Below are 22,891 nucleotides of genomic sequence, written 5' to 3' on the forward strand. Positions count from 1 at the left end.
GAAAAAGGAAGAGGTGTGGCACTGTACATCAAGAACATATACACTTGCTCCGAGGTCTAGAAGAAAGTGAGCAAACAGACCTACTGAGAGTTTCTGGGTGAGGATAAAAGGCAAAAGAATAGTAGCCATGTTATGGTGGGGGGGGGTCTATTGTAGACCACCAAATGAGGAAGAGGAAGTGGATGAGTCATTCTGCAAGCAGGTAACAATTCTATTATTATTCTATTTCATTCTATTAGCTAACACATGAGCTAGTATTAATGTGGATTTTAACTTCCCTGATATCTGTTGGAAGACTATTACAGCACAACTTAATATGTCCTGCAAATTCTTAGCATGTGCAAGGGACAACCTTCTGATTCGGTATTCAGAGAAAGAGACACAAAAACAGAGAGAGAGAAAGACAGACAACTTTAGAATGCATTAACAGAGGTATACATTGCAAGTCATGGGAGCCGATAGTACACTGCTCTACTTGGTGCTGGTTAGGCCTTAGCTGGAGCACTGTGTCCAGTTTTGCTCACCAATGTACAGAAAGGATGTGGAGAAACTGGAAAGGATCCAGAAGTGAGCAAAGATGATCAAAGGGATGGAATTCAAGCCATATGAGCAAAGGCTGAAGGAACTGGATATATTTAGTAGGGAAAAGAGGAGATTGAAATGTGCCATGATAGTAGTCTTCAAATACCTGAAAGGCTGCCATAAAAAAGATGGAGAAAAGTTGTTCTCCCTTGCCACAGAGGGCAAGACAAGTTCAAACTACAGCATAGCAAAGTTAGATTAAATCTCAGGACAAACTTAACTCTAAGAACAATAAGACAATGGAACAGACTGTCTAGGGAGGTTGTGGAAGCTCCGTTGATGAAGGTTTTCAAAAAAGAGGCTGGACAGCCATCTGTCTTGGATGGCTTAGACACAACAAATCCTGCATCTTGGCAGGGGGTTAGACAAGATACATTCCATTCTAACCCAATGATTCTATAAACATTTGTACTAGTTGCCTTTAAAGTCAGCGCAAGGTCTTTGTATTTGTGCAGCTGGATTTGAGTTAATCTACAACAATCTCTCCAATGTGAACAAGCTGCTGCAAGTGTTACTTCTTTACTGGCTCACGCTGTTTCACCTAGTTCCACTCTACAAAATAGCATCCAACTCTCTGTTTGGTGCTATAAGATAGGTGCATCAGGGACCAGAGAATATAATGGTACAACCATAGCCATAAGGCAGGCTGAGTATGTATGTGCCAAAATGGCAAAACACCACCACTGGTGTGTGCATGGCAAAACCAATTTATAAAACATTTGCTCAGTCTGCAACACCTTCCTCAGTTAGTATAGACACACCCAAGGACAACCCAGTGATAACAAGAAACCTTACTCCCGGAGAGTAAGGTGAAAAACAAGGCCTACAAAATTAAGCCTAGAACCAACGGAGCCCATTAAATACATGTCAGTGGTCCTGATTTGGCTGGACCATCCCTGAGTTTTGAAATTAGACCAAGAACAAAAGGATTTAATGATGTGGGCTCTTCCATAGGCTAAGATAAGCATCTAAAGGTAAGTCTGCACTGCAATAAAAAGCCCATGACACTGAGTCTCAGAGCCTGGGTTCGTTGACTTGGGCTTAGGCTGAGGGGCAAAAAAAATTACAGTGTAGACATTCAGGCTTGGGCTGGAGCCCAGGCACTGGGGGACCCTACGGGTTCCAGGGCCAAGGGTCTAGCCTAAGCCCAATATCTACACTCAATATTTAGCCCCACAGCCCAAGCCCAAGTCAGATAACCTGAACCAGCTGAGGCTATGCTGCAGGTCTTTTATTGCAGTATAGACGTACCTTAAGTGTCTGAATGCTTTTAGAAGCCATAAGTCATTGAATATATGATTCACCAGAATGCATACACCCCCAAACTTCCATAGCCCCCAGGCCCCAGCTTAGGTGGAGAATGATCTCAACATTGGCAAGTATGTAACTGGTGACACACTGTCAAGAACATAGCAATATAATGGACTACTACAGCTCTTTGGACAGAGTCCTCACATCAGAGTAGAGAACTGCCACTTCCAGAAAAGCAAAGATTAAGAGATTCAATCTCGTAGAACATAGTGAACAATCACCTCTGTAGCACTTTTCATCCATCAACCACAAAAGGCTTTCCAGGGGAGGATAAGCACTTGTGCTCAATATGTGTGTGGAAACTGACACAGTGCCACAGAACCAGTGTGGTGCTCTATCTATTGGACCACACCTTTTCCCTCAAATACTAGTTCTATATATAGTTGAATATTTGAATTTTTTTCCAGCAAGCTGAATGGGGATTTGTTTTTGCTTTGTTTTTCAATATTCTACTTGCTCTGTTGCCAGGTTAAAGTAATATTTTAATAAAAGACCAAACAAAATTAATAACTTATAATATTACCAATAGGTTTTTAAAATTCAGGTTTACTGTTCACTACTTATGTTTCCTGTTTAGTTTTGTATTCACCAGCTTTGAAAATGAAAATAATTAGCAAAAATTTTCAATATCTGTCTTGCAAACACAGCAGAACCTTCATTTTAAAAAGTTGGAATCTTTATAACACTTTTGTTTTAATCTTATTTTTACAAAACCTTAATTCTGATTTAACCTAAACAGGTTGAAGTAAAAGTGTTCTTCAGTGTGTGAAAGCAGCTGTAGGAATCAAAAGTGCTGGCTCCAGGAGGGGGCTGAGGGTTGTGGTATGGCCTCCTGCCAGGCAGGACTTACCTCCGGCGGCTCCTGGTTGGTGGTAGGCACAGCGAGGCAAAGGCAGGCTCCCGGGCTACCCCAGCCCCACACCGCTCCCAGAAGGGGCCAATGTGCCCCTGTGGGGGAGGGAGAGGAGAACGTGGCTCCATGTGCTGCCCCTCTTTGCAAGCTCCTGGGCAGTGGGAGCTGTGGGGGCAGTGCTTGCAGGCAGGAGCAGAGCGAGACCCCTGCCTCCCCTCCCCCGGCTCACAGGGCCACGCTGGCCGCTTCTGGGAGCAGCATGGGGCTGGGGTAGGGAGTCTGCCTTAGCAGCAGCCACGCTACACCACTGGAGATCTCGATCGACTGGTTGGTAACCACTGGCATAGATGAACCGAACATGATCACAAAGGACAGTATGGTTCGAAGTGATCAGAATAAACCTTACAATGGAGCAAGTCTTGGTAAGAACAATACAGAACTTGGACCAGTTTTAAAAAAAATGGGAAACAATTGGCTATTTCAAAATAAAATATACCAACACTGTATAGTTTTAAAACCATTTGATACTATAATACAGGTATAATGTGCTCCTTGGGTAGATATAGGTGTATTATTGAAAGCATTATATACATTTACAATATGTTTATTTAAAAATAAACAAACATGGAATAGTTAAATATTGAGGGAGACAAAACATGGACTAGTAAATGTTAAAGTGATACTGACTTCAGACACTTAAGAAATTAAAGCATAATGATGTGTTTGTCTTTGCCTGTTTGATTCCCATAATGAAGAAGGTATAGCCATTTATGACCTGCATGAGTAATTTACCAGTGTTTCTAAAGATGTTGCACCTGTCAGTTTGATACTGTTTTAAATGTCAGAGTAAACATGTGACATCCATTTGATGTTTTTCCAGTGTAGAACTAAATCTTATCAGTATTAGGAATTCAGAGACTTCCTGTCTATGTTGCAGAGATTTTCCCCAAAATTCAAACAGGATAAAAAACAGTTCAACTGAACGAATTATAAATCCAGTTGGTGACCTAGTGTGGGCAAGGTTTTTGGGCAACTTGAAACATTTTTACTGAAACAATTTAGTGAAATTGTTTTAAAAACTGGTTAGAAACTTTCCTAGTATAGATGGTGCTTCAAGGCTAGATGTTCTCTGTGCTCTCAGTTCCCACTGAAGTCAGTTGAGGACACTCAGCACCTTACAGAGTTAAGGTTTCAGCAATGATTGGAAGAACCAGGACACTTTTGATTGCAAAGCTACCTATGATTTCCATTAAAATCCTGGGACTGATTGCTCTGGATGAATTATGAAAGCTAGAAACTCATCAGGATACAATGCTAGTTTAATTTCTTCTCCATTTATATTGATACCTATAATTTACTGAAAGGATCTTATGGTAATAACTAATTCAGCTATTGCTAAAATCAGGGGAAAAAAGGGTATAGTGGGCACACTTGTCCCTTAATTTTGCTTAAGATAAATTTCTTTATATTTTGTTAGGTGCTAAGAGGGCCTAAGTGAGGGGACCATCAAAAATCACTGTGCAAGGAGAAGCTTTTAAAAATGAGACAGAGCTACTAAATTCAGTTGATCTCTGGAGAGAAATTACAGCCACATATTTAGCACTTTCAGTACCCTGTAAATAAGCAAAAATTGCTCCATGTGACAAGAGCATATCCTCAACATTATTAGCTGAATGTTCTCTTCACCAAAACAAATACAATGGAACTCGTATATTTGTTAAAAGAATAAAGTCACTACATATTTCTACTGTTACTCCCATCTTAAAGGTAATATTTAGCTTGGCAAACACCATGTGTGTCTATTACTACTGTGACAGTGAAACCCACATAAACACCTATTGAAAAAGAAAACTATAAATGTTTGCACTTCACCAGTGTTTTCATACCATATCTCTGTTGCGGACAATTCAAACCTTCAGATACAAGATACCAAGCATTTTACATAACTGATATTACATTGCTAAATATTATCCATTTTTAACCAAACATAGGTGGTTTCTAATTAGAGGCAAGTAAATGGTATTGAACATCCAAAGCCTAAATTAATGTTAGTTAAAATTCATCAGCCAATCAAATGAAGGTTTATAGAAATAGTTTGGAAGAAAGGAAAACAGTCCAATAAAGATTAAAAAATAAGCTACTCTATTACAAATTAAAAAGAAAGATACCAGTTTATCAAGTTGTCCTTGATTTTACTGAACATTTACATACACTGCATGGTACGTACCATAGAAAAACTGCCAATAATGAATCCTTCAGAAATTAGTGTGAATTAAACATTTCACAAACCAGACAATGGCCAAAATTCTAACATGCTCTTTAACACATTCTTACCTTATCATTGGTGTCCAACACAATTGTGCTGTGCCTCCACTTTGTTAAAACAATTGGTTCTTGTAGCTTCCTGTCCAGACTCCTACTCTTAATTATTTCTCTTTGCTGCTGTGGTGAAGCATTATACTAAAGAAGAGAAAAATCACACTATCAACAGGGTCAAATTTATACTAACATAAAACCCAGATTATTCATCTGTATATTTTCCAACAGCACAATTTTTTATAATATCACTGATTCAGCCATGAAACTGCAAACAATAGCCTTTTTTTTTTAACCCTATGTCTTGAAAGCTAAATTGTCTGGTGCTGTTTTCTGCAGAGGTAAACAGGAACTAGCCTGATGTGATCGTGCATTGTACTGTCATCCAGGTTTGAGATTTCTGGTCCCGAATTCTTACTGCCTGCACCTGTAGGCACTGGGAATGCCACCAAAGCACTACAGTGTTATCAGCCACTCTTCAGAGTGGAACTAACATTGGATTTAGATCTTTACTATCCACACTGGGAAGTGTTAAGAGCACCACACACAGTTGTATAAAAGGGGTGTGTCATGTCACCCTATTGTGATACCTCTGGATCAAGAACTATAACAACATCTGAGGGTGTACCGTCCAACCCTATTTGGCCAGAAGGCTGGTTCGTGCGGGAAGAAAGGAGACACTGTAGGGTAGTCTATTCTGATAGAGAAATTCCTGTCTCCTAGTGGTGGTAATGCAATAACTTTTCTTCCTAGACCAGATTTATGCTACATTTAAACACAAAGAAGGATATATTTAAGAGTAAAAAGTTGCAATTTAGTTTAATATCCGACAGTATCCAAAGATGCATGACTTAGAGAAAGGCATGAAGTCTATAAACGGGGCCATGCATATTCTGTATAATACTAGCCCTAAATTTTGCAGCAAGACTATCATCTCTGGCATGGTAGCACTAAGTTATCAAGTGCACAGAAATTCATGTAGCATCCAAGTAAGTTAAAAAACATTCCAAACAAAGCTTTTTATTGAATATACAAAACAGCAAAGACAAATTTTAACAAAAATCTTGTCTGGGATTTCTTTCTCGGGTAATGCTAAAGTCGCAAAACCTGTGCTTTGGAACACACTGGACAACTATGATTGTACTTGTTGATTCATTACACAAAGGATTGTAATCCACTGGGCACGGCCTATGACAGAAGCAGGACACCAGAGTTATTAAAATGTAAAAAGGGGATGATGACACTAACCTCAATCGTAAAGTGCTTTAAGACCTACTGATGAAAAGTGTTATTTAAGAGCTAGGAATTATTATTCTCAAATTTGCCACTGACTCATTATGGTGACATATCGCAAGTCACAACCTCTTAATGCCTCAGTTTTTCCATGCATAAAATGGGAATAAGGCATACTGATACTTATGAAGCACTTAGAGATCTACTAATGAAAAGTTAGATGAATGTAATGAATTAACATCCTGAGCTGCACCATGCTCCAATAAAGGGTCAACACTGCTATTACCATGGCAGATACCATGTTTATGTTTGCAGCTTTTCATTTTATTGTCTATAGGATTCATGCTTCAACAAAAGATGTAAAAAAAAAACAGTGATTTTTCATGTCTTACTGAAATATTTCAACATGCATCATAGGAACGAATCACTCCAAATGGAGAACCTCATGCTAAAAAATAAAATTTGGTAACTGTGTCTACGACAGATTTATAAGTCTCCTATACTAGTAAGAATTATTTCAGATTGAGAACGCAGAGCCATATTTATGTATCATGGATTCACTACACATTTGCATGACAATTGTAACAAGTACAGTAAAATAGTGAAGTGTGTGTGGCTCTCACAATTTGTTCCCCTGTCAAATCAGAGCTGAATGGTCAGCCATTTAGTCTTTCAAAAGTGTTTTTCCTCCATGTGTGCTGGAGTGCATCTAATCTCTTGGTTACTTCCTTACCAGGGAAATATCTACTTCGCAGCTATCTAGTCCACAGCAGCACTCTCACAATTCACAGTATATCAGCAGCTAAGCATTATTTAGAAACCTGGTCCATATTACAACTAAAAACTGAACTGTTTGCTATGGGACCATGCTTACAGTTAACTCAACTTCTAGGAAGCAAACAGTGTTCTCTAAAGCACTTAAAGCAATTTAAGGAATGTATAGGCTGAAAACGTATTAGCTATTTATTTCCTGCTACGGAAAAATGGGGTTACTACTTAATTTGGTAATATTATCCAGCATCATTGTGAATTTATGGCAGTCTGTGTATGCTTCTGTATTTGATGGTTTTATTTTTAATATGCTTTTAAAATACTGCACAAGTTCAGAGTCCAGGATAAGTGCTTTGAATTCCACTGAAATAAAAATTAAAATTTATTATTTTAAAATAAATGTTAAATTTGTAAAATATGCAGGGCCTAACTGTACACGATCTATAATCAAAGGCGCCACTGGTACCATCACAAACCATGAGGAGACTTTACTTAATAGGACAGACAAGTCCATGTTGAAGGAGAAGGAACCTGTAAGGCAATATAAAACCTAGGTTTCAAATGTTTCTGCCAAAAAAGCAGAAGACAGAGACAGAGTTCAGGTATGAAAGTCTGATGACAGCCTTGTTAACATTCAGTGACAATAAGCAGTGCTTCTTAGCAGCTTAAATACTTTGCATTGCTAATGTAAACAGTGTTAATATACCCTGTAAATTTTCTGAGAGAACATTTGCCATTTTTCTATTTTCTCACATTGCAGGTGTCAAATAAACATCTTTACACTTGAATGTTTAAAGACTGTTTTCATTTCCTCTTCATTGCACAATACACCTCAAAAATAGTGGAAACAATAAAATGAGGATAAAGCTGGTATATTTCTAGGCTAGAGATAAACCCTAGACTTTAAAAGTACAGGAAAACAATCTATTTACTTTAAGACTTATTACTGTCAAGTCATTTTTCTGAACCTACTAACAAACAACGGTCTCCCATGTGACATGCTTTCAGGCAAGATTCTTTATTAATACTTAATGCTGCCTTCAGAAGTCATTTGACATAGTCTAGGCACTTCTGAAAAGTATGTTAATTTCTTCTCTATAAAAGTAAATGACTGGCTTTTTTCTTTTTTAAACATCCCAGCATAGAATGTATGTAGTTTACATGAATTCCATCACCAAATATATCAACCTCCTTCTTCTTGTTGTCTATACAGTTATGCTTATTGACCTGACCATTGTTAATTAGTCTTTGGAACTGGCAACAAGCAAGGATCATTTATAAGGTTAAAGTAGGCATGTCCAAGATTATGGATATCCTGTTGCTACTGATTAAGTGAGTTTTAGCCCATGAAAGCTTATGCCCAAATAAATTTGTTAGTCTCTGAGGTGCCACAAGGACTCCTCACTTTTGTTGGTACTCTGTAACCAGAGGACTAATACTTAAGAATGAGCTTGAAGGTTAAAGCTCGTGTTTAGGGCATACAATAAATTGATCAACTCAGGAGGTTAAAAAGGTATCGTACTATCGTCCCCATGTATAACTAGATGATGAAGGGGGCTCCAAGCTTTTCACAGGGTGTAACATTCTTAATTGAGATTATTAAGATCACTATTGCCCCCTCCCAATCACAGTCACATTACATCACTGTGACAACTACAGCAATATATTTACATGAAAGAATTATGATCAAGTACCTTTACATTTTAATGCACTTCATCAACAAAAAACGAGAAGAGCCAGCACCCTGTGACAAGCCAGGTCTCTGAACCATCAGCAAGTGCTCCATGGACCAAAGTTTGGGAACCACTAGATAGCTATAGTATAGGTATTGTGACAAAGTTCCTCCTCCGCCTTGGTGGGTCCTGTGCTTATTGGTGGATTTGCTCGCCTCAGAGGTTCACAGCAGCCCTCAGTTTGGCCACTTTCGTGGCTCAAATCTGCCATTCACTCAGTTAGCCTCATCACTGGCCAGCATGGGGAAAAGGAAGAAGAGCAATCCCCACAGTCTCAGGCCAGGGACCTTCCCCTCTGGTGGAACCCACAGTCCAGGTCAACTCCTCCGGTTTCAAGCAGGGAGTTGAGGGGATGGAGGAATGGGGGGAACCTGGGCCCGTCCTCTACTCCGGGTTCCAGCCCAGGGCCCTGTGGACTGCAGCTGTCTACAGTGGCTCCTCTAACAGCTGTGTGACAGCTACAACTCCCTGGGCTACTTCCCCATGGCCTCCTCCCAACACCTTCTTTATTCTCACCACAGGACCTTCCTCCTGACATCTGATAATGCTTGTACTTCTCAGCCTTCCAGTAGTACGCCTTCTCACTCTCAGCTTCTTGTGCCTCTTGCTCCCAGCTCCTCGCATGCACCACAAACTGAAGTGAGCTCTTTTTTAAACCCAGGTGCCCTGAATAGCCTGCCTGTCTTAATTGATTCTGGCAGTTTCTTGACTGGCTGCAGGTGTTCTAATCAGCCTGTCTGCCTTAATTGTTTCCAGAAAGTTCCTGATTGTTCTGGAACCTTCCCTGTTACCTTACCCAGGGAAACGGGACCTACTTAACATGGGGCTAATGTATCTGCCTTCTATCACTCTCCCGTAGCCATCTGGCCTGACCCTGTCACAAAAAGCATAGTAGTTTTCTTAATTCTAAAGCTTTATATACTGCTTGCTGCAAGAAGTAGACTTGATGAACCAACTGATTTGGTAATGCAAATTCTGTGTGCTTATGCTACAATCAATTTGAGGCAGGTTCCACCCAAAACTGAAATCTTATGCCATTACATAAAAACCACCACAGAACACCATCTCAATTTATCCTACTTTTCGCCATCAGTTTCCCTACACCTTCATGGAGACAGTAAACACAATTTTCATGACTAGGTAGGAATTCTCAGTCTAACTACTGTATTGACATGGCCTTAATGTATATACCGTACAGAACTGCAGCAGCGCAGCTGTATCGATACAGTTCTCCAATCAGCATAAAAAAACCTCTGCGAGCAGCAGAAGCTATGTTGGTGGAAGAAGCTCTTACACCGGTGTAACTTTTGTGGCTCAGTGGGGTGGTTTATTCACACCCCCGAGTGACAAATTATGCTAGTGCAAGCTGTAGAGTAGACAAAGCCTAAAAGTAACCCGGCCTTATTTCTGTTCTGTTAATGAGGTACGGCTCAAGGCTGTGTTCTAGCCCATTTGTGCCTATTTGTAGCAGTTGTCCTCATTCTTATGTAGATGAGGCATCGGTCAGTTTCTCAAGTTTCGGGGAGAGCACTGGTTCCTCTTTCTAGGTCAGAAAGTCTTTCCTCCTAAGGACATCTATAATCAGATGAAAAGGAACTGGACAGAGCTTCACTAGAAGAATGGGGACAGAGTACGCAACAAGGTTTTCTACATGGCCTGCCTCTGAAGGTCAGAGAGTGAGGGATCGTTTTCCAGGATAGGTTGTAGATCAAACTACAATACCCACCTGGGGAAGTGAGGAAACAGACTGACAGACAGACGGGTACCCAGAAATCACCTACTACAGGACAGGCCCAACAAGGAAAACAACAGACCACCACTGGTCATCACGTATAGCCCCCAGCTAAAACCTCTCCAGCACATCAACAATCTACAACCTATCCTGGAAAACAATCCCTCACTCTCCCAGACCTTGGGAGGCAGGCCAGCCCTCGCTTACAGACAGCCCCTCAACCTCAAGCAAATACTCACCAGCAACTATACACCACACCACAGAAACACTAACCCATGAACCAATCCCTGTAGCATACCTCATTGCCTACTCTGTCGCCATATCTACTCTAGTGACACCATCAGAGGGCCCAACCACATCTGACACACAATCAGAGGCTCATTCACCTGCACATCTACTAACGTTATATATGCCATCATGTGCCAGCAATGCCCCTCTGCCATATACACTGGCCAAACTGGACAGTCCCTACGTAAATGAATAAATGGACACAAATCGGACATCAGGAATGGTAACATACAAAAGCCAGTCGGAGAACACTTCAATCCTCCTGGACATTCTATAACAGATTTGAAAGTAGCTACACTTGAACAAAAAAACTTCAGAAACAGACTTCAAACAGAAACAGGAGAACTAAAATTCATTTGCAAATTTAACACCATTAATTTGGGCTTGAATAGGGACTGGGAGTGGCTGGCTCATTACAAAAGCAGCTTTGCCTCTTCTGGAATTGACACCTCCTCATCTGCTATGGGGAGTGGACTACCTCCACCCTGATCATATTGGCTCTGTCAACAATGGTTTTCCACTTGTGATGTAACTCCCTTCTTTTCATGTGTCAGTATATTTATGTCTGCATTTGTAATTTTTCACTCCCACTTCTTCAGATGCATGGTTTTTTACCCACGAAAGCTTATGCTCAAATAAATCTGTTAGTGTTTAAGGTGCCACCGGACTCCTTGTTGTTTTTGTGGATACAGACTAACTCGGCTACCCCCTGATGTTTGAGATTCCAGTTTTTCCCACTGTCCCACAAAAAAAGACAATTTTCTGACTTGCAGAGATCTACTGCTGTTAAAAGTGAGACCACCACATCAACAGTCTCTGAATCCAAATTCTTAAGTGACTTCCACCAGTTCACTGGTGTGACTTTCCTTAAAACATCAGCAGCAAACATATTTCTTGAATGGTGGTTCTTCCCAAACTGGGTCTCTTTTACAGCCTGCTGCCATTACAGGTTTTCCCTTCTAGTGAGAGAATGGTAAGGTAGATCTCAAAGCAATGAACGCTACACTCGGAAAGACCTCAAGACTTCTGGAATATGCTGTTCAAACAGTTTCACTTTTCTTTCTACTGCCTGTCCCTTCCTTCTCACATTTATCTCCAGACTTCTTCTCCTTGTCCAGATCTATTCCGTCCCCAACAGTCTTCTATTCATTGAACTTTCTGAAACTTTACAATTTTAGAGAGAGGTAAAGGATTGACTCTATGTACACACATTTGCAGAGGGACAATAGGGTTGAGGTCTGTTATTTCTCATCTCTATATATTATTTATTTTAAAACATTTCTGCTGTTAACAAGCATGTTATCTCTGGAGACACAAATCCACAGTTTGAGAACTGCACTAAGCATCTGTGATGGTATCTTCTAGACTAAGCTACTATTTTTAAGCTCTAGATATGATTTTTGCAAAAATTTCTTGTTTTCATTAGCTAAACTATAAACGGTTACTGTTTTTGCAGCTATTTCAATACACTGACACAAACAATTAAAATTGTTTAATTGGAAAGGTGAATATTATACCATTTCTTGATCTCCTCATATTCTTACCATTTTTAATTTTGCATGTTATTTTCTTAATGTTACTTGCACTTTGTTCTGCTTTTACATTTTTCAATTTTAAGGTGTGTGTAGTAGACAGGACTTAGCATTCATTTGGCAGTACTGTGGCCTCTGAGACAGATGATCACACGTCTGAGTTTCAAAACCAAGATTTGGACTCATATCTAATGCTGACAGAGCAAAGCTAAGAAGTGAATAATGGACTGTTGGTCTAATAAGGTATCAAAAACTGAGGTCCTTTCCTGGTGACTCTGCTGTGTGTGGTGGGGGAAGGAGGAAATTGATGCTGTGTTAATTTCTTGACAAAAGGAAGACTATAACCCAGTTTTTATGGTCAATATTCATACTTTTAAATTTTCTAAATATCAAAAACTGTGTTAGCTCAATGTTTAGAGACTAGAGTGATAGAAAGACCTAGGAGAGTCTCTAACGCACAATAGATCTTTTCCTTCACTCCTGTTTCACTTATTTTGTTATTCTCTCTCATTTTTGCTTTCTCTGACCTTAGTCTATGTTTCTTAACTTATTTTTATTTTAATTGCTTCATTTGAGGGATATAGGACTCAGAGCTGGTCAAGACAGATCAAACAGTGGTCTGATTTTGTATGATAACTATGTTCCTACGCCTGTGCGGAATGAAAGACTGGGAATGCATGTTGGAAATATGTCTGTTAGTCTCAATGTCCCCTTAACTTCTACTTGATGGGGAAAGAATTGCAGCACAGTCTCAAAATTATTTATTCAGTATTTTGTAGATAGATAAAAGGAAACACTGTTAAACAATTTCTTAGACAGCTAGTACGTGTCACTCCAGACTTTACATTTTTTCCTTTATAAATTGTGCCTGATGTTCTCACAATTAAAATTAAGTATTTTTAAACACACAACTCTTCATCTGGATTTTAAGCATATGCAACATTTTTCCCTACACACCATTTTAATTCCCGTATCACGGCTATAAGATCCTGAAGTGGTGTATGGCAGAGGAGGGTTGAGGTTCCAGTCTCAACATGATTTGGATATATATACTGGATGGATTAAGTGTGGAGGAGAAAACAAAAGCTAACTGTCACAAAGAAGAAAATATTAGGCTGTCAAGCGATTAAAAATATTAATCACGATTAATCGCACAATTTAAAAAATAAATTGTGATTAATCACACTGTTAATAAAATACCATTTATTTAACTATTTTTGGATGTTTTCTACATTTTCAAATATATTGATTTCAATTACAACACAAAATACAAAGTGTACAGTGCTCACTTTATTTTTTATTACAAGTATTTGCACTGTAATAAAAATAGTATTTTTCAATTCACTTAATACAAGTACTGCAGTGCAACCTCTATCATGAAAGTTGAACTTACAGATGAAGAATTATGTACAAAAAATCTGCTTTAAAAAAAAATGTAAAACTTCAGAGCCTGCAAGTCCACTGAGTCCTACTTCTTGTTCAGCCAATTGCTCAGACAAACAAGTTTGCTTACATTTGCAGGAGATAATGCTGCCCGCTTCTTGTTTACAATGTCATCTGAAAGTAAGAACAGGCATTTGCATGGCACCTTTGTAGCCAGCATTGCAAGGTATTTATGTGCCAGATGTGCGAAAGATTCATATGTCCCTTCACGCTTTAACTATTCCAGGGGACATGCATGCATGCTGATGATGGGTTCTGCTTGATAACAATGCAAAGCAGTGTGGAGGAACATGTTCATTTTCATCATGTGAGTCAGATGCCACCAGCAGAAGGTTGATATTCTTTTTTGGGGGGTTGGGTTGTGTAGTTTCTGCACTGGAGTGTAGCTCCACACCTCGTCCCTTTCAGATTTTGTACGGCACTTCAGATTCTTAAACCTTGGGTCAAGTGCGATAGCTATCTTTAGAAATCTCACACTGCTACCTTCTTTGTGTTTTGTCAAATCTGCAGTGAAAGTTTTCTTAAAATGAACATGTGCTTTTACATGAAATATATGGCAACGTGTGGGTAAAACAGAGGAGGGGACATACAATTCTCCTCCAAGGAGTTCAGTCACAAATTTAATTAACGCATTTTTTTTTTAAATGAGCATCATCGGCATGGAAGCATGTCCGCTGGAATGGTGGCCAAAGCATGAAGTGCCATGTATTTTTCCCAGTATTTTTATCTCCCCAATGTGTGTTTGAATTTTCTTCCAAAGTGGTATATTCATAGCAGTGTCCAGTATCCAACATACATCATGAAGATTTTAAATTTTTAATCTTAGATTAGCATCTTTCACAGTTAACTCCTTCCAGACTCTTTTTGATGATTTTTGGTTCCAGTGATATGCAGTTGCTCTAAAGGATTTGTAATAATTTACCAAAAATGATTATAGATGAGAGAACTGGTTTATATGTTTTTTTTTTTTAAAAAGATCATGTTCAGGTGGATGTAGGACCCCACAGCTTCAGTACTATACCTTTTCAGTTGTAAAACAGCCAAAAGTCTCCTAAAGTCTTTTCTTCTCCCACTCCTGACAGTTAAGAAGAGAAAAATCTTTTTCCTGAAATAGATCCTCAGTCTGTATTATGTTTTCCAATCCTTTACTTCCTGGGTAAATTTTGAGCCAACTTCTAATAAATCGGAGTTTATCCAGATATGAGGCTTCAATTATGCTCCTGCCTTTACTCACAAATCTCTGTTAGTCACTGTAAGTTATAGGTTGGGTAGTCTTAAGATCTTTTGTGGAAAACTGGTACACTAAATGACTTCTAGAATTTCAAGCTGTTATTTTAAAAGTACACAGGGCACTGGGTTATGGCGCAAGATCAATTGTTCATTCGTTTACACCAAGTTAACATTTGGTAAGTTTTGGCAATTTCATACTCATTTACCATTACGCATTCTTTTAAAAGACAGGTTTCAGAGTAACAGCCGTGTTAATCTGTATTCGCAAAAAGAAAGGGAGTACTTGTGGCACCTTAGAGACTAACCAATTTATTTGAGCATAAGCTTCCGTGAGCTGTAGCTCACAAAAGCTTATGCTCAAATAAATTGGTCAGTCTCTAAGGTGCCACAAGTACTCCTTTTCTTTTAAAAGATTACATAGTTAGGAAATAATTTTAAACAGAGACTGCTTTAATTAATTAATTCTTTCCATTATGGTAGCACCTACGGCATCCTTATGCTAGTCCTTACAAACACAGTGAAAAGACCATCTTTGCTTTAAGAACTTAGAGTCTTAAGTAGTGATGAGACAACAGGTGGATACAGTCAAACAAGGGAAGCACGTGTTAACAATGAGGCAATTATGAGTTTTCATTTTGGCTACATCTACACTTGGAGCTGGGAATATGATTTCCAGACACAGCAGACATACTCGTGGTAGCTCTCATCAAGCTAGCACACTAAAAATAGAAGTGTAGCTACAGTAGTACAGACAGCAGCACAGGCTAGCCACACTACCCACAGGGTCCAGGTAGGTTTGTATTTGGGGCGACTAGCCTGTGCGGCCACTCGCGCTACCACTATACTACTACTTAATGAGAGCTATTATGAGTATGTCTATTCAATCTGGGAATCACCCCCACCCCAACTCCAAGTGTAAACATAGCCTCTGTGTAGTTACAACAACTAGTACAATCAGGCCCTGATCCTTGATTGGGACCTCTAAACTACTGCATTACAAAACTCACAGCACCTTGAGACACCGCCTTTCTCTACACTTCTTTAGGTAAATTTCTATTGGGTTGGCACTGTGAACTGTAGTTCTTGGATTGGCTAGATTGTCGGGCTCAACGGGTAGTGATCAATGGCTCCATGTCTAGTTGGCAGCCGGTATCAAGTGGAGTGCCCCAAGGGTCGGTCCTGGGGCCGGTTTTGTTCAATATCTTCATAAATGATCTGGAGGATGGTGTGGATTGCACTCTCAGCAAATTTGCGGATGATACTAAACTGGGAGGAGTGGTAGATACGCTGGAGGGGAGGGATAGGATACAGAAGGACCTAGACAAATTGGAGGATTGGGCCAAAAGAAATCTGATGAGGTTCAATAAGGATAAGTGCAGGGTCCTGCACTTAGGACAGAAGAACCCAATGCACAGCTACACACTAGGGACCGAATGGCTAGGCAGCAGTTCTGCGGAAAAGGACCTAGGGGTGACAGTGGACGAGAAGCTGGATATGAGTCAGCATTGTGCCCTTGTTGCCAAGAAGGCCAATGGCATTTTGGGATGTATAAGTAGGGACATAGCAAGCAGATCGAGGGACGTGATCGTTCCCCTCTACTTGACATTGGTGAGGCCTCATCTGGAGTACTGTGTCCAGTTTTGGGCCCCACACTTCAAGAAGGATGTGGATAAATTGGAGAGAGTCCAGCGAAGGGCAACAAAAATGATTAGGGGTCTGGAACACATGAGTTATGAGGAGAGGCTGAGGGAGCTGGGATTGTTTAGCCTGCAGAAGAGAAGAATGAGGGGGGATTTGATAGCTGCTTTCAACTACCTGAAAGGGGGTTCCAAAGAGGATGGCTCTAGACTGTTCTCAATGGTAGCAGATGACAGAACGAGGAGTAATGGTCTCAAGTTGCAGTGGGGGAGGTTTAGATTGGATATTAGGAAAAACTTTTTCACTAAGAGGGTGGTGAAACACTGGAATGTGTTACCTAGGGAGGTGGTAGAATCTCCTTCCTTAGAGGTTTTTAAGGTCAGGCTTGACAAAGCCCTGGCTGGGATGATTTAACTGGGAATTGGTCCTGCTTCGAGCAGGGGGTTGGACTAGATGACCTTCTGGGGTCCCTTCCAACCCTGATATTCTATGATTCTATGATTAGAGCCAACAGTATCAATTATTTGTATAGTTCAGATCTGAAACTGAATTAGTGTGCAAGATAGAACCATTCCACTCTGTCAAAACACTCTGCATTAAGAATAGTGACAGCATGCCAGAAACTCATCTTTCACTTCCTGGATTAAATTTATATTATACAAACTGACTGCTCAAAGTGTTTTTGATAAAAGCAATTTGTTCAAGCGTATAAGACTGCTAATCACTGGACTGAAGCAGTTGGTCAGTATCTATGTAATTTTTAAACTGTATTCATTAAGGATAGCCTGGTAGGTCTTCGGCTGCCACAAAATTTGGATTAGAGAATTACAGAAAAGTCTCCCTAACACATTGTGTGCAGATTACAGGAGAATTCCATTTAACTCATTAGTAATTTAGATGTCAGTATATTTTCACAGGCTTAATAAAGTTCTGTTAGAAAACTATCTTCCTAGTCATTTCCCACTTTGCTCAGGTCTCTCTTTCTTGGTCTGCTAGTACTGGTATTGCAACTTGTTTTAAAAGCTAGTTCATAGTTTCTCTCAAGGGCCTCTGATGAATATCACTGTCTATAGAGCGGAGTTTAAAAAGTGAACACAATACTACTACTCATAAAAAATACTTTGAAAACCCTGCCTCTATAACAGGAATGCCAATGGTAATGTGCAACACTACTTGAAAAATATGGTTAGGCACAGAGGTAAGATTGTCTCTTGAATTTTTAACACCATTATACTGAATTATTTCTGATGTCACATCCTTCATGATCATGAGTTTGTCTTCCCAGAAAAAAACAAACAAGAAACGTCAAGAATAATTAAACATGGGGCATTAGCCACTGTTGAAAGAATACATCTGTTGTGAAGAACTCTCACCACAGATTCCTGAATGTTTATTGAAAAAACAACCAGTTGTCACAATACTTTTGTTTGTTACCTTTGGCAGTTCCCATTCTGATCGTGATCCATCAGCACTGTAGTAATATGGTCTACCTTGTTCATCTACATGTTTTATCCACTGTAGAAATAAATGTGACAATAGGAAGTTTAATAACAGTGACAGAAAAACTGATATCACAACACATCTTAGTTACTTTGCATTCAAGCTTGAAGACAACTTGCAAATAATAAAACTCCATTTACTTCAGAAATGTACCAACTGTGCACCCTTTTCAATTAGGCAAAACTAAAAAGCAATGAGAAAGTAAATTTTATGTGCTCTTTTTTATTTCCAGGTCACATTCACTCTCAACATCTCTATTGTAACTCCCTAGAAAGTATAACCCTGTGATGTCACAGCATCAAGATAAACAGATTTTTTTTAAAGTACAGTACACTGCACTCTTTTCAACGTGAAAGGGTTAAATTTAAAAGTCTTTGAGAAGATAATACAGAAATGTATATAGAAGTCCTGCCACTTATCTGATCAAGCTCCATTAGGTTCCTGGTACGGCTAAGAGGCAAGTTGTAATAAGGGCCCATTTTAGAGAGATTATTGTACAAACTTCTTATTGTTCTAAACCTTTAATTATTTCGTAAGAGTACTGACAAGTAATTGCTTCAGATCTTGTTCCAGGGGACAAGCAGTCCGCAGACCCAACATCTGTAACAGTTCATGCTCACAATTTCACTGAAAAGGAAGAGCTCTTAAGGGCAAAGTTCTTTGTATCAGGCCCTGATCCTAGAACAAGATACACAGGCAGGCCTTTGAAGCCAGGCAGAGTCCCTCAGAAAACACTGGGACTTCACACAGATACCCTTACAATAAATTCTTTGAGTCAGGAAATGTATTTTACTGTAAAGCATAAAGTAAATTTATAGTGCTTTACAACATATTATAGCAGAGTGACACATTCTGCAGAGCCTAGGGGCAGTTTAAAGAGAGGAAAAGCTCTGGTAGTAGTGAAATTCTGAAGTTTTTTCTGAAGTAAATTAAATTTATGACTTATTTGCAGGTCAGCTTTGAGAAACTGAAGCATTAAACATGACAATTCATATCTCCTTAAAAATACACCAGCTAAAACTCACAAAATTCAAGCCTTTACTAAAAATCTATTGCAATTTAAATTCTGCATCTTAAAAACTATTTTAGTATATAACATATTCCAGCACCATATCCATTTCAGTTACATAAAATTCATAATTGTTTCAAATAATTATTTTAAAAATAATAAAGAGCAGCGCTAACATCAACACAAACCAAAATGATTACATACTGTTTTACAAAATAGGGGGGTTATTCCTATTTTACAAATCAGGAAACTTATTGTGACTTCCCAAAGTCGAAGTCAGTCAATGGCAGAAATTAGAACAGAACCCAAGTCTCCTGATACTGCTGTGATCTAGTCACTAGATTTTGCTGCTTCCCAAAGGAAGATTTAACAAGGTTATGAAAAGCAAAAGCAAAAAGTAAAGCAACTATATGTTCAGCAGGAAACAGACCCACGGAGAGTACTATATTATCAACCCTACACAGCACCATCAAAAGAAGTGTTTCTGAAAGACAGAAAGAAGAACATTAGAATGGTAAGGAATACGTTTCCTATAACATCACAAAGAGGACAGAAATATAAAGAATTGTGCAATATACATTTTTGTTTAAATTGGAGCTGATGCCCCAAATCTCACACTGAATTAGCATTAGGAAAACTCTCTCCATGGAATATCAATACAACATACATCAGAGCAAACTGTTAGTTTAGTTGCCAAAGTTGTGGACGTTTAAGAACAAAGGAAGCCAGCACTGAGGAAAGATTTTCACCACTGAAAATGAAATCTGTATATTCTTACAACTAAATTTACTGAAAAGATTCTGCCAATTTAGAATATATGTGATGAGAAGAAAGGAGAATGTACCTTTTCATTAGTATAGTCATTGGTATATAAGGTTTGACCATGTTCATCCAATTCTTCTGACCAACCTTTTGGAGGAGAACCATACTGACTATCTGACTGGCTGTAACAAGAACTGTAGTCGTTTTCTTCAGATGAAATAAGCTACAAGTAGTCAAACATACAAGCAAGTTTTAAGAATGAATATAGTTCAAAATCTGAAAGATCAAAGTTTACTTGGCTAGAAATAGGTTTTAAAATGTAGAAATAATTCGAAGGGTGTTTCCACTTTTATTTAATACCGTTAAGCCAGAAAATAAATGCATCTTTAGTGTTTAGAAACTTGCCTGATTATCACTAACTAGTTCAAAGACTTTGAATTTGAAAGAGCTAGATGACATTATAGAACAATGCTAGTATTCCCTGACATCAAACATCCACTCTCCAAATTATTTTGGCATGTGTCACGTAACAAAGCAGCTTCAATTTAATTCATTTTCACAAGTTCCTGGTCAGTAAAGGCACCTGAATTTTATTAACATACTTCTATTTGACATTACTGGGCTGATCCAATGGTTTAACTGCTAGCAATCCACACAGTCACGCATAAGACCTAGTGGGAGCAGACACCAGCTATTTATATCAAAATCTTACTCCTAAACTCAATGTACCAAACCCCAGGAATAACCTGAAGTCCCAGCTGTACCTGCACTAGGTCTCAGAACCCTCTCACTGAACAGTTGGGCACATGCAATGGAACCTAGGGTGCTCCAAATTTCCACTGGCATTCCCTGCCTCCCACCCCCACCCCAAAACTGTTGCATACCACAGTGAAAAATTCAAAGGGTAGGTGCTATGCCAGGAGCAGCCAGACAGCTGAGCACCAATATCTTTAAAATATAAGAAAAGGATCATTATGTGCAGGAGAGGTAAAAAATAGAGGACTTGGGAGGTCAATGATCAGGACATTCAGGGCATGTGGAAGAATATTTGAGCAGGCATCTCTAACTAGATCTGTCCTCCATTTACTTTTTCCATGTGATAGGGTATTCCCAAGTCAGATGTGCCATACACCAAAAACTCCAGCATCCATCTCATCTATGACAATATAAAGAATACTGTCCCAGTATTCTAATTAAAAAAAAAAATCTTGTCTCTAGGGAAATCAAGTGTAGATTCCTTTTTAGATTCTCTAGCTCCCACGGCTGGTAACAGTTTAGACTGCTTCACTCTTCATAGGAGGGGGCACATCCAGGGTTGCCAGGTGTCCGGTTTTCGACTAGAACTCTCGGTCAAAAAGGGACCCTGGCGGCTGCGGTTAGCTGCGCTGACCGGACCATTAGACGTCCAGCCGGCGGTGCTGTGGGTCTAAAGCAGGTTAGTCCCTACCTATCCTGGCACTGTGGTGCGCCCCAGAGGCCAGCAGGTCCAGCTCCTAAGTTGTGGGGGGCCCCACAGGGCTCTGCACGCTGTCCCCACCCTGAGTGCCAGCTCCGCTCTCCCACTGGCTGGGAGGGGGGAAGCAGCACACAGAGCCTCCTGGCCCCCTCTCCCACTCTTGCCTAGAAGCTGGACCTGCTGGCTGCTTCCAGGGCACAGAGTGGAGCCAGGATAGGCAGTGATTGCCTGACTTAGCCCCACTGTGCCAATGACCGGGAGCTGTGCAAAGTAAGCCTCTGTTACAACCCCAAGCCACAACCCCCAGCCCTGAGCCCCCTCCTGCACTCCAAGCCCCTCATCCCCAAGACCACTTACAGCCTGCACACCCAGCTAGAGCTCTCACCCCCTCCCACATCCCAACCTCCTGCCCCAGCCCAGAGCCCATACCCCCTCCTGTACCCTAACTCCCTGCCTCAACCCGCAGCCCCCTCCTGCACACCAAAACCCTTGACCCCCTCCTGTACCCCAAATCCCTCATCCCCAGCCCCACCTCAGAGCCTGCACCCCCACCCGGAGCCCTCTCCTGCACCCTGAACCCCTCATTACTGGTCCCACGCCAGAGTCCACACCCTCAGGTAGAGCCCTCACCCACTCCCGCACCCCAACTGCCTGCCCCAGCCTGGTGAAAGTGAGTGAGCGTGCGGGGGGGGGAGCAAACCACCAAGGAAGTGGGAATGTATTGAGCAGAGGGTGCATCTCGAGGTGGTCCTAGGGCGTTTGGTTTTGTGCAAATAGAAAGTTGGCAACCCTAAGCACATCATGTTACTCGACAACCCTGACAGTTAACACATAGCCATAACAGGTTCTAAAAGGAATGGCTCCTCAGCTAGAAAGATGGGGGCCATGATACAAGGTTTTGAGAGTAGGAAATCTGTGAAGCAGGAGGAAAATGGCAGATCTTCAGCTTTTCTAGCAATACAAAACAAGAAATTAGTTTCCTAATATTTATATCTTTTAAAACAATATTAGTAATGTTGGTGCACCTGAGCTTTGTTATACCCAAAAGACTTATTTAGTTTCTTGGAGAGGGAGGTCATAGTGACTTTTCCTAAACAAGCATATCTACTTCTGCTGCATAGCTTCTCTCATTCCATTTCTCATGAGCTAATGCCTCCTACCTGTGGAATTTGGAAGCAGTCCAATGTTGTTGCTGGAGGCTCCAGGACTAAACTCTGTCCTTCAACTTCAGGCCACCAGATTCTCTGCCTTTGGCAGTGGTACAAGTTGATAGTTCAATTTCTCCCAACAATTGTGTTTCAAAATCTTAAAGTTTCAACTAATCAAAAGTGAATTAAAATAATTCTCACTCTCTCCTCCCCACCCCCACCCCACCCCAGGGGTTGGGTACATGGCAGTGTGGTGGTTTCTGCCACTGCCCTGCCTCCCTGCCAGACTCCTCTGTCCCCATTAAAGTATAACAGAGCTGTCCTGCAAACACCTGGATTAAATATGTGTTCCCT

The 22,891-nt window shown here is 40.2% G+C and overlaps 1 protein-coding gene across 6 annotated transcripts in view; it reads right to left on the minus strand.

Moving 5' to 3' along the window:
• Window positions 1-22,891, minus strand: part of ARHGAP12 (Rho GTPase activating protein 12) — a 140,679-nt gene that overhangs the window by 35,589 nt on the left and 82,199 nt on the right. For 4 of the 6 annotated variants that reach the window (XM_073334404.1, XM_073334401.1, XM_073334402.1 and 1 more), the window contains 3 exons: window positions 20,016-20,156; window positions 18,097-18,177; window positions 5,081-5,206 (listed from right to left, as the gene is read on the minus strand). In XM_073334404.1, the coding sequence (XP_073190505.1) occupies window positions 5,081-5,206; window positions 18,097-18,177; window positions 20,016-20,156 (348 nt within the window). The remainder of the gene's footprint in view (window positions 1-5,080; window positions 5,207-18,096; window positions 18,178-20,015; window positions 20,157-22,891) is intronic. The other 2 variants (XM_073334406.1, XM_073334405.1) reach the window with 2 other exon arrangements.

This window comes from Lepidochelys kempii, chromosome 2, assembly GCF_965140265.1.
Source record: "Lepidochelys kempii isolate rLepKem1 chromosome 2, rLepKem1.hap2, whole genome shotgun sequence".
In the NCBI taxonomy this organism is placed as follows: Eukaryota; Metazoa; Chordata; order Testudines; family Cheloniidae; genus Lepidochelys; species Lepidochelys kempii.